The following is a 13,255-nucleotide window of genomic DNA, read 5'->3' as shown; positions in this document are numbered from 1 at the left end:
TTTTGACACCTCTTAATGTCAAATATGAATATCATATTTATTGTATCTGTATTATTGTGCGCATTGCAAAGACTTTTATATCATCAAGGTTTCTCTGAATATTTATAATAGAGGGCTAATAATTTACAGTGCCATTAAAGCTCTCTTTAATGAGCCAGAGTTTAAATAATGTGGCATGGATTGCTGTTCCCTGTGTGCGTGCTAACTAAGAGGTTTGCTTAATTTAAAAAAACAGCAAAAAAAAAGCTTTTACATTTAAAGGGTGAATAGCGCCAAATATGAATAAATAATGGTTATATTCTGATTGCTGGTAAGTGGCTCTAGTATATGCAGACTAATCAACTACAGCCCATGCAGTTATGGAAAATGGCTACTAATAGAACTGGCTATTGCATTGTCAGTTATTTTTCAACAACAGCACGGTTATGCATTATCCCTTGCTTAACCAAGGTTTTGCTGCTTACTATACTTAGCACTCAAAGAAAGCTGTGTGTGTGAGAGAGAGTGTCTGTACTGTATGTGTGTGAGCATGACAGTGTCTGCAACAAGTGATTGGAAATGGAGGGATAAGTATAATGTTGTCGTTCATCACTATTGTACCTGTTATTGATTATAAAGACACTTTCTCCTTTTGATTGTCTCTCTCTCCCTGTCTCTCTCTCCAGATTCTACCAAGCCTGGTTTGGACCACGGTCCATCCAACAGAGCAGGAGTTACCTCATCTAATGCTCCCTTACCCCACAAATCACCTTTGTTGCCCGGGGCTAGACGGTGAGTCTGCATGCGTTCACTGCCCAACCCTACCACTGAACACAAGCACACCCAGAAACCAAATGAGTTCTCTCTCTCCCACTCTCACTCTCCCTCTCTCTCTCTCTCTCTCTCTCTCTCTCTCTCTCTCTCCGGGGAGTCGGTAAGATGATGTTTTAAAATTTAATAATCAGTAACACTTTATCATATGGCCCGCAACGTACAGTGTAATTCTTCCCAATTTACAGTATCTTTTTTTTTGTACTTACAGTGTACCAGTACAGTATGTACCAATAGGTACAAAGGAACAAGATTAAAAGTTAGGCAATAAGAGGGTAACAATCTGGGAACTTAAAAATAATTCATACTGTAGGGTTAGACACCTATTCTAATGTCATGGAGTACAGTATGACCTACTGAACAAGAATGTGGCATTTGGAAGGATTGGTTGAGTTTGATTGTGGAGTTTGCATGTTCTTGTGCCTGCTTGGGTTTTCTCCAGGTGCTCCGGCTTCCTCCCACAATCCAAAAACATGCAGGTTAGGTTAATTGGCAATTCTAAATGAATGTGAGCGCGAATGGTTGTCCGTCTCTATGTGTCAGCCCTGTGATTGACTGACGACCTGTCCAGGGTGTATCTCTCGCCCAGTGTCAGGTGGGATCAGATCCTGCCCCCGTGACTCTCCAAAGGATAATCGGGTATGTGGATTGACATTGTTGTTACGCAGGGGGCTGTTCATTTTTGTGATGGAGTACAGTAAGTAGATAATTAGGTTTCTACAGTAAATACAGCTGAACTGAAAACCAGGAGTGTCATCTCACAGCCAAGGCAGCTGTATACGGGCCGTTATAAAGTGTTACCGAATAATCTGCCAAACCCCCAAGTTTTAGAGCAACCTCTTACCAGATCTATTTTAGATCATTTATGCTATTGTACAGTATCACTGTACAGTGGGAGTCTCTGATGGTCTGTCTGACGCGCTGATCAGTGCCCTGACGTCTTTGGTTACTTTTAATTCACTTGAAAAACTCTTAACTCCAAAACACCTTAATGTGTTTGCTGTGATCATGCTTTTAGGACTCAATAGATAGCATCATCTTAAGACCAGTTTATTAGGTACACCTTGCTAAAAGTAATGATGTCTAATACAACAGTGCTTCAATAAATCCTACCTTCATGAACATTACAATGTTCCATTTTCTGTAGTTTATGGTGCTGTTGAACTGTATTGCATTATACAGAGGTTTTTCTGTTATTTAGCCTACCTTAATTGATATAAATGAGGTGGCCAACAGATGCACATGTCAGTAGCAGCTGTACATGAGAGCTGAGAGAATATGCCTTTCAGCAATTTGAAAAATTTCAGTTCCTAGGTGAAGATGTAGATGGCTGCGATGTGATTCTAAAGTGTGTTTTTTGCTGTCATATGTAGCCCTCAGCTTTCACCACAGCTCCATCATTCCAGAACTGTGTTGCCAAGCAATGGTGAGGCCAGCAGCAGACATGCTCTGTACAACAGGGATGCTGTGGATAGGAGAAAAGGAGGAGTGGGAGGGGGGAGGAGTGTGGACATATCCGCTGCTTCCAACAGCCTGCATAGAGATTTTATAGCTGACATGATCACCTACCGGACCCACGGCATTCATAGTGGAGACATAAAAAAGCTGTCTGAGCAAACAGCTGCAGCTTGCACTCTACACGAGGTCAGAGGGAAAACCATGAGCTCACAACGGCCCAGTTCTGACGGAGCAGAGCGGGATAACGTCAACCTCAGGTCAGACCAAATAACATTGCAAACAGAGGTATAAAGGATAGAAATGAAAAGGGGTTGTTTTTATGAAGCTTACACTGTGGGTTTATGTTGATAGTAAATAGGAGATCTAAATATAAATTAGTAATGATTTTAGTACTTTTGCCTGGAGATTGGAATGACTGATTGTGTGGCTAGAGAGTGAATGCGAAGAGGCGCAGATAGATGTTTATATATTTCCAGCAAATAATGCAAAGAGTTATCCTGGTGCTAGGGTTCACTTTGTTGGGTTTGATGGAGAAGACAGTGCAGAGAATTAATCACTGGGTGTCTGTCTGCTGGAAGGCACCAACAGTACTGCTGCATAATTGTATTCATGGTAAAATGAAGCATAACGTGAATATATTAATCCACCTGCCTGCGTGTCCAAAATTATGTTTCCTTTTTTATTTCTTTTCAGGTTGCTGAGCAATGGAGATAGCTCCCAGACAATCAGCCAGAGCCTCAACATTGTCAAAAACATTGGTGAGGAAAGACTTGTCAAAGGGTGACAGTAGCGTATATTTCCACCCACTTTCATATATGATATGACTAAGGCTGAGCATTGGTAAGACATACATATTCACATTTGCAACACATATGCAAACAGATTTATAGTACGAAAGTTATTTACCCAAAAATAGGCTTGATACGGCTTCAGCACTGCCACTGAGTTGTATCTGTCACTGCATATCTTTGACTCATTCTATAAGACTGAGTACCTCTCTAAGCTGATAGTTGGCTATGTTGACAGACTACGCACCATAATGTAGTTCAGTGTATACACAGGATTACACAGGTTATTTGCAGGGATTAGTCAAAATATACTCAAAGTTAACCTGCATTACTATTACTACAATTCAAAAGCTCAAAACAAAGGTGGAAAAAGACTTATTGTTTGTGGTTTTCAGATATATGTACAGGTACTGTTTCTCTCTCTGTGCATTTCTTTGGCTGTGCGCATTTCACTCTCTCTTATGTAATTCTCAGTCCAGTACTACGCCCACCAAAGCAATCTGCAGTATACGACTGAGGGAGATTATGCAACAGGCCCTTGTTGTTCAAAGTCACCTTCCCTCTTGATATACACATACCAATGTTCCCTGCATGTGTTCTTATCATCAAATGTTTTAGTTGAATAAACTTAACCAAACCTACCATTCACTTGTTGCCACACACACTATGGTGAAGAAATATGAAATTGCAGAGATATGTTTAGTATCAACATTTTTCAACCGCTGAAATGCAATGTTAGCAACATTATTGACCTTATGTGGCCCGCCCATTTTTTCGTTTGTTCCATTTCCAGTTTTGTCTCTTAGCTTCCAGTTGCTATTGCTGGCTATAGTAAATACAAGTAAAAAGTGGCAGTCCTGATCGGTTCAAACAGCCCACTCTAAATTTCTCAAAACTGGGTACACACGTCTACATTTATGAGGAAATTATATAACCTGACACCACCCAAAGTTACCTGCTGCTAGCTCAATTAGCTTACTGTGTGTTGTAGCAGTACATTAGCTTGATGTTTGTATGGTGAAAAATTGCAAGAGCAACTTATTAGTACAATGATGCAGGTTATTGTTAATTACTTATAAATTAGGTTATTAACATTATTTGCAGTTGTAAAGAACGATCACTAAATCAGCTGATTTTTGCTTTGTTTGGTCTGAAAGCTGGTCCATGAGTATGAATTTAAATACAACTTCTCACCTAACTATGCAATATAAAATATATCATATATTTACTCTCATATAATGAGATATTTACATATTTGCATATAATACATTGCATACATTACTCTTTTCAACTCATAAACATATAATAAAACACAAATACCAGCATATTCTGACTAGTCACCATGACGTTTATAACAATAAGTTGACCAGTGGATCCTGGCGCTGTGCTGGAGAAACACATGTAATTAGGAAATGGTGGATGTTTGCCAGACTTTTGTAGTAGAAAGTCTTTCATTCAACAGGACAAATGTTTGCTAAAATGTAGGTGCAAGGTGATGAGAAGCACCAGATGGAATTTACACAACGTGTCAATCTACACATTCCAACTTTCGGTGTAGGCAGGAAGTTAACGGAGTTGGAGCACTTCCTTGTTGTTACTTGACACAGGCTAGAGGAACAGAGGCTAGCCTAGAAGTGTGGCAGGACCTTTCTAAAGCTGTTCCTAATAATGTCTCAAAAATGTCACTGAGGAACAGTGGTAATCCAGGCCAAATCCAGGCCAAATTCTATGTGTACCTAATGCATGACTCATTTTCTTTTGACCCTCCAGCCTTCCTGTACCAGGAATACCGGGACACCTCCAAGCAGCAGGAGATCGAGCAACGGCGGCAGCGTGAGAACCTTTCTCCCAGGGTCACGGCAGGGTCCAGTGTCATGTCCCCCCCAGTGTTACAGCTGCAGCTGAGGAACAGTGGTCGCTCACTGAGTTTGTGGCAGAACCTTGAAGCTGTGCAAGCCAGCGGCCTGCTCACCGAGTTACCGCAGAAAGAAATCATAATGCAAGAGGTGAGCAATTAGGAAACATTAGAATATTGCATTCAAGAGGTAAGCATGACTAGAAAGGTTTCACTGTTGACTGTTAAAGAGATCAACATTTAGCCTAAGCTGCACCAGGCAATTTAGGAGAACTGTGCAATGAGTAAAAACACAGAATAGTAAGAGTGGGCAAGAGTGGATCGCAATATTGACATACACTCAGATGCCAGTTTATTATGTACACCTAGCTAAAATGATTACAGTCTAATTGAACAGCCCTGCAATAAATCCAAGAAGAACTCAGCTGCAGACAAGAAGGCAGACGTTAACCATGATGGTCATCGATATACAAGAAATTACGTTGTGACAACAGGTGGAAGTGGCTCTTCTTCACGGTTTTTCGTTAGACAGTGTATGAGGAGGATGAAGAAGAAGACAGCACCTGAGTCTTTCACAAAACGAAGAAGAAGACAGTGCTGGTTATGGTGAATGCATGCTGGAGTGTCTGCTTTCTTCATGGCAGCAAGTGAAGTGATATTTGAAACAGGTAAATAACAAAGTTTAATGTTTATTAATTGAATCTAGACTTGAACTGCCATTCTCTGTTGTTTTGTTCCTTTCTGTCAAACTAGTAAATGCTCCCATGTGAAAATGTAGCATAAGTTAGCTTGAGTTAAGGAAGACTCAAGCCATAGCAGCCATTTGTTTGCTACAGCTAATGTAGCTACTGCTAACTGTAATGTTGTGGTTAATGAATTTGACTTGTTAGCTACAGCTAATGTTAGCTATAGCTAATGTAGCAAATGCTAACTGTAACATTGTGGATAATGAATTAGAGTTGTTCTTTTACCTGCGGTGTAGTGTGAAACTAAAACCATCCCTTTTTTCATGTGTTTTCATTAGACAGTGTACATGTAAGAGGTAGATTAAGAAGACCACAGAAACAGTGATTCTGACTGTGAATGAATGCAGGAGTGTGTGTGTGCGCGCCTTCTTCACATCTTCAAGTGGTTTGATATACAGTATTTGGAAGGGCTAACATACCAAGTTCAAGTTTTGTTCATTGAAATCCAACTACATCTACCATTTTCTATATAGGGTTGAGCAATTAATTGAAATATACCAAAACTGACATTATAACTCTACAACCAACCTAATTTTACATGTTGATAAAGTTCATGCCCTCATACAGCCTGCCGCCTCTCTCGGAGTACAGAGTAAGTGGAGTCAGCATTGGTTCACGTGCAGTTTTAAAAACAATGTAATAAATCATGCAGATGCAAAAGACCTAGTAGGTCGACAGAGAACGATGCTGTGTGGGCACACTTTGGCTTCAGTCAACCAGATACGCAATGCAGATCAAAATGAAGCGAAATGTAAATACTGTTGGAAAATAGCAGAGTGTTGCTGTTCTTTTAGGAGCGTACAGGTCGGTGTGTGTGTGTTTGTGGGTTTGACGGTGTGCCTGTGCAGACCATCGGAGGGGAGTCAGTGAATGTTCAGATATAAGCTACAGCTGCTCAGAAAATAAATGCTACAGCTCCTCAAGAGCCAAGCAAAGCTCCCGGGTTTTGTTATTACCAGCAGCTGAGTTTGGAGATGGGGTTTAGCTCTGAGGCATGCAACAACCAGCCATTGAGCTGTAAAGCAATCTCCCCGGTGCTCCCTTGTGGAGGCTGAAGCAGGTTGTTCAGATGCAGCAGTATGTTACACAAGCATGTGAAATAATGTAACTGTAATGTTGAAATACTTTCACTCCATAAAACATCCGGCAGATGGAATGAGATAACAGAAGCCGTAAAAGTGTTCAATATTAAAATCTAATTAGAATATAACTTATTTTTGTAGTTGAGAGATATGAAACAGAGCCAATTTTACTGATTTTCCTGGTTTAGCAAAAAATGACCTTCAAGTGTTCTTAACTTATACTGAATTTGCTAAATGCTACTCAGAGTCATAATCCATGATTTTCTGTTTATTGTTGAGCACACTTAAGAGCTCCACTGTGATGACTGAGAATCTTGTGCACAAGTGTACTTAATAAGATAATGTTTCATCAACTGTTACTGAAGTCGAGGCACTTTATACAACAACCTAATAATCCTTGTAAAAGTAAATACAAAATATTTGGCCTTGTGTTAATTGGTGCTTTGTGTTTTCCAGGTGACAATCAGAGTCCTGCAGACCTGCATGGGCTTCAGCTGGTTTGAAGCCGAAAAAGACTGAAGAATGCTGATGGGAGTGGAATCGAATGGAATAAAAGAAGATTTGTTAAGATGATTTGAAGACTTAAGTGATATCTTTTTTTTCACTCCACAGAGAATGTCCTCATACTTTTTCACACATCCAAATGGTTTTGCATTTACATGTTCAATTATCTCATATGAGTTAAAAATTCGGGTGTCCACATAATTTGACCCATGCAGTGTGTGCTGAGCTTCAGTTTTTTTTAAATCAAGGTCTTTTTATTGCAGATTTTCACAATATACAAATACTGTCTCCCATTTAATCCTAAATACCCACCCAGCACATTAGTAATTTTTCACAAACAAACAAAACAAGATGTTTAGACATACACATTATATATATTACATTCTCAGCTTACAGCTTTTTCTACAAATGTCAAGAAAGGCTGCCAAATTCCATAGCAGATATCTTATCTTCTCTAGCTTGAGATATTGCATAATCTCTTTGATCCAGTGAGAATGTGTAGGGGCGAGAGGGTCTTTCCACCTGAACGTTATAAGTCGCCTGGCTAAAAGAGTGCAAAAGGCCAGCATGTTGCACTTATAATTACTTAGATGCACACCCTGTGGTGTGACACCAAATAGAGCAATAAAAGGGGATGGATCTATTGGTTCCTCTAATATTTTAGAGAAAGTATTGTAACAGAATATTTGGTCACTGTTCACTGACAGGTGAGGTTGAGACAGAGATGCAGACAGATTTTCTCCTACAATGTAAAACATTCAATGAAATAAGGAACATTTACTTTAACAAGTTCAACTCTGTAATCTCAGATTTCAAAGAGCTAAATGACCTCTCAAAATTAAATAGAAAAAAAGCAGCCCCAGGCCTACATTTCACCTACATGTACGGAATTTAGGAGGTACATGTTGATATATGCCACTTGGAGCCATACCCTAAATCCAACATGAAGTCAGCCATTTTTAATTGATTGTGCACTTTGAGGAAATTTTTCGCCATTTACAGGCTCCATACTTTAACAAACTCTTCCTTGAGAATTCATCAGATCGACTCCAAATTTTCGCAGTGCAATCTAAAGACCCTCGCCATTAAAAGTTGTGCTAAGTGTGAGTTTTCGTTGAAGGGTGTGTCTGTGTCATGGCGTCGATTTTTGATGTTTCACAAAGATACAGATAAAGAAGTTGCTGTACCTTCAGTGTATATGGTCAAATCTGCTCCAAACCTCACATGTTTGATAAGAGTTCTGCCCTGAAGGCGTCTACATGCCAATATTCAGTCATAGTCATAGCACCACCTACTGGCAACAGGTAATGACACGTTTTATACTTTAATGTACTCCTCCTAGCAGATTGACCACATCCACTTCAAATTTGGGTAGAAAGGTCTAAAGACATTGATATATTGTGAAGCTTGTGAGTTTTCGTTGAACGGCGTGTCCTGGCATGGTGTCAAATGTTGATGTTTCACCATGACACAGGAAATTGTTGTAACTTGAGTGAAACATGGTCAAATCTGCCCCAAACTTCACATAATTGATAAGAGTCCCGCCCTGAATACATCTATATGCTAAAATTCAGTCATACTCATAGCGTCACCTACTGGCAACAGGAAGTTATAGTCCCTATAGCTTTACATACAACTCCTTGCAGATTAACCAGATCCACCCCAACTTTGTTCAGCAATGGTGGATGGGTCAATAATGTCATGAGACTTATATATTGTGAGTTTACTTTAAACAGCGTTGTTGTGGCGGCGCATTATTCGCCATTAAGTAAGAAGTTGTTGTAACTTGAGTGTACGTGGTCCAATCGGCCCCAAATTCCCAGTCCCAGCCTGAGGACATCATTATGCTAATTAGGAGTTGTAGCAATTGCACCACCTACTGGCAGCATATAGTAAGCCTTGTGTGACATTCATCATCAGATTTACATGAAATTTTCAGGGTGTGGTCCACACTTCATTTACTAGAGCATAATGTATAATTAGTTGGTGTTCTCTAGCGCCACACAACAGATGCAGGAAGTGACATTCAACTCCACCATGCAGCATCCAAAACACATGAAAATTCAGAGCCACACTGAGCGACTTTCAGCAACAATGGCGTGACTGCGGCACACCCCAACGTGCAGTCTTCAAGGCCCCGTTCATCGCTGCTTGCGGCATTAATTATTATTATTATCTTATCTTACTCATCTGTATATTTTTTAATAGCACATTTCTTCTGTTTATGTATATGTTTGTATTTCACACTTGCTTTGGCAATGTTAATGTCTGTTTCCCATGCCAATAAAGCCCAAATGAATTGAATGGAAAATAGACTGTCAGAAGTTATAGTCTTGGACATGTCCAAAACAAATGTAATAGACTTGCAGGAGCTTGCTTGCATCTATCACATGTAGGGTCCAAATCTAATTCTAGACAATCTAACTGTCATCTAATGAAGTCTGCGTACTATTTTGAATTGTATAACGACATGCCGTTGACAAATGGATGATGAGTGAATCTCTCGAATATTTTTCTGCCAAATTGCATCTGAAATTTATTCATCTAAGTCCTCTTCCCATTTATTTTTATGGTAATCTAAAGTTGTCAAATTATGTAGATTGAGCAAGTTAGATATCCTACCCATAATCTGCTTTAAGTCTGTTCTGAACTTGAAAATAGAAGCTAACAGAGATGTGGGGGGATATACATGAAAGCAATCAAAGTGTGAGGCTACAAAGAGATATCTACTGTATAAAAATGAGACCTAGGGATACCAAATTTGTTTACCAGTTGCTGAAAAGATGCAAAATTATTGTCTACATAGAGGTCCTGTAATGATGGTATCCTCTTAGACCAGATGCTAAAGGCTCAGTCTAATATTGAAGGGGTAAACATATGGTTTTTAACTCTTGGAATAGAGAGCGAGAGATTGCGGAGAGCGAACGACCTCCTAAACTGGTTCCAAATTTTTGCCAATTGTGCAATAATGAGGTTAGTGGTATAATAAGAGGTGGGCTTTACCAATGGGAGTCCAGAGCACAGTAGAGCTGGTAAGGAGGTGGGCCCACAGGATGTACTCTCTAACATTAACCATTTATGGGTATCAGAATTGTCTATGTCACTCATCCATCATTAATGCCTTAATATTGGCTGCCCTATAGTAATACATAAAATGAGAGTGCCATACCACCCTGAGGGCGAGGCCTCTGCAGTAAGCATTTCCGTATACGCAGGGTTTGTTTGTTTCAGATGAAGGCTGATATAAGTTTATCTATGGAGCTGGCTGAAAAAGAATTTGGTCAGAAAGATAGGAAGACTTTGAAACAGACACCTAGAAACTAGGTAGTACATTAATATTGATTGTATTGATCTTCCACTCAGAGAGAGGGGCACCAAATCCCAATGTTTAATGTCCTGTTTCAGATCTATCAAGAGTAGGAAGTTTGCTTTGTAGAGGTCTTTATAATTATGTGTAATCCAGATTCCTAGATATTCAAACTTTTTTGTATTGATTTTAAAAAGGGGTCACATTAAAGGAGATGTTCTTGGCAGTTATGTCAATTGGCAAATCTCTATCTGGAATTTGCATTGTGCTACTGTGTGTTCAAATTGTAATTTGAAATTTGAGATTGAATTTAAAATTGAAATTTCTGGAGAGAAATTGGATGGTATGAACTACAATGAAGGGATTTTTGTCTTTCTTTAAGAAAAGCAAAATGGTTGGCACACACATAGTTGGGCGGAGAGATTTTGAGGAAAGCGTTTCCTTGAAAACAGAGAGAAAAAGAGGGGCAGGTGTCACAGTTGGTGCTAGCAGGGTAACAGGAACACAAGGGGTAGGACCCAAATACAGACACCAAAGGCAGAGCTGATTCAGTTCATTAATTTATTAAAGCACAATGAGGATGGTGACAGGCAAGGGTCAAAACCAGAGAAGGCAGTCCAAACAGATCTGACAAGGAGCAGGCACAAGAAATAGTAATAGCAATAGTCCAAAAAAAGGCCTCAGGCTAGAGAGCAAGACATGTAGTACATTGCAACTTGACTTAATGAACTGGCAAGGAACAAAGGAAGTGAACTGGTATATATGGTAAGTGGCTGATGATCCATCCCTATCCATCTCCCCGTGCAGGTAGGGAGATGGATGGGGAAACTCAGGTGGCTGCAGGGCTGACGGGAAGTGGGAACAGGTGTATGAATTGGTGGGGCAATCAGGTGATAAGGAAAGGAGGGAAAGTCTGAGGACATCTGGTGGACGGCAAGAGGATGGCTGGTCTGGGGAGTAATAGGAAAGAACATGGCCTGGGAGAAGAGAGCAGGGGCTGGAGATAAGGACAAATAGAGAGAATAATGCAGAGGGCTGGGGATGAGAGTGTGACAGTTTCTGAGAATATTAAGAACTCAGAAAGATAGCCACCAGGCCTTGAAGATTTGGTGCTTTGCATACTCCTAATCATCCTCTAGAATCGCCAAACAACAACAACGCCATATGTCTAAAGGAAAAGTTGGACTGATTGACTTTGACTTGCATGTCGTCTTACAGGAGCTACAGTCTAAATTTGGGTACCTGCCAAGTATGCAGTTTGTGTCTGTGACCTAGAATGAGGTGATGTGAATCCATGTTAGGAAGTCGGGAGAAGGTATTGATGAAAAATGCATTTATGCCATAAATGTTAGCTAAAATAACTGGGAACCCATAATATCGATCAACTACAATAACATAACTCCCGTGGGGTCAGATTATGTGCTAGACATCACAAATGGTACATTTTTACTGATTAGAATGCTGAAAGCTGCCCCTCTCACCTTGAAGCCAAAGTTAAAATGATATACTTATCCTATCCATCCACCTCTTAATCTGAATTGGTCAGCGGTAAGGACATGGGTGTCCTATACAAAGGCAACCTTGAAATGGTTGAGATGTGTGTGAGTACCCTTTTACCTTTCACAGGATGATTTAAAGACTTGACATTCCATCTTACAAAGTTAACCAGTTAAGTTAAGTTAACCCTTAGTCCCTCCTAAATTATTTGTCAGCCATTAGGAATCATAGTGGACACTCCATAAACTCAAAACAATGCAATATAAGACAGTTCACAAAAAAAAAAAAACAAATTCTGAGTCAAGCTGGGAATGATATACTATAGTCAGGTCAGGATGTCAGGTCAGCCTCTGAGTGGATTCTTGACGTCATTGAACGCAGCTTGGGCTTTGGCAACACTTGCGGTGTAGTCTGGAAAGATGGCTATTGGCTCTCCCTTGCTTTGGGCCTTGCTTTCAGACTTGGCGTAGTACATCAACACAATCCTGGTAGCAGTGAAGTTTGGCAACAATAACTGAGGTTTCTATCAGACGTTCTCAGTGCTCAACCAGAATATCCTTCTCCATATGCAAAACTTTCTTCAATAGCTGAGATGTCCACTCGATCCGGCGGCAACAAGTGATTGGTGCTGCTGCGATCCAACTGGAAAAGAAGGTGGCTGCAATCCAGTGGCGACAAGGGATTGGTGCAGCTGCGATCCAGCCGGGAAAGGAAGCGACTGCGATCCAGTAGGGAGTCCAGGGGGCTGCTGGAATCCAGCTGGGAGTCCAGGAGCGGGGAGCTGCTGCGAACGGGCAGGGGGTCCAGGAACGGAGAGCTGCTGCGAACCGGCAGGGGGTCTGGGAACGGAGAGTTGCTGCGATCTGGCAGGGAGTGAGGGTGCTGCGATCCAGCAGGGAGTGATGATTGCGGTGCTGGAACTGGAGGCCGGTGCTGCGCAGGAACTGGAGGCTGGTGCGGCGCAGGAACTGGAGATGGCAGTGGAGCTGGCGGGTCACTGGGCAGCGGTACAGGCAAGGTGCTGGGTGGCGGTGTAGGCGAGCAGCTGGGCGGCGGTGCAGGTGAGCAACTGGGCAACGGTGCAGGCAAGCAACTGGGCAGCAGGGCAGCGGTGCAGGCGAGTCGCTGATTATTAGGCTGAAGACTGGCAGGTTGGGGTGCAGGCTGATGACTGGCAGATCGGGGTGTAGGCTGATGGTTGGCAGCCC

General features: G+C 41.1%; 1 protein-coding gene across 3 annotated transcripts in view; it reads left to right on the top strand.

The window, feature by feature from the left end:
* ngef (neuronal guanine nucleotide exchange factor) overlaps window positions 1-13,255 on the top strand; it is a 45,708-nt gene that overhangs the window by 4,489 nt on the left and 27,964 nt on the right. For 2 of the 3 annotated variants that reach the window (XM_044202277.1, XM_044202276.1), the window contains exons 3-6: window positions 666-771; window positions 2,184-2,525; window positions 2,962-3,026; window positions 4,827-5,062. In XM_044202277.1, coding sequence (XP_044058212.1) covers window positions 666-771; window positions 2,184-2,525; window positions 2,962-3,026; window positions 4,827-5,062 — 749 coding nt within the window. The remainder of the gene's footprint in view (window positions 1-665; window positions 772-2,183; window positions 2,526-2,961; window positions 3,027-4,826; window positions 5,063-13,255) is intronic. The other variant, XM_044202278.1, reaches the window with a different exon arrangement.

The sequence above is a fragment of the Siniperca chuatsi genome, linkage group LG7, assembly GCF_020085105.1.
Source record: "Siniperca chuatsi isolate FFG_IHB_CAS linkage group LG7, ASM2008510v1, whole genome shotgun sequence".
Taxonomy (NCBI): Eukaryota; Metazoa; Chordata; class Actinopteri; order Centrarchiformes; family Sinipercidae; genus Siniperca; species Siniperca chuatsi.
The sequence above is the reverse complement of the archived record's forward strand: the minus strand, read 5'-3'. Positions and strand labels throughout refer to the sequence as shown.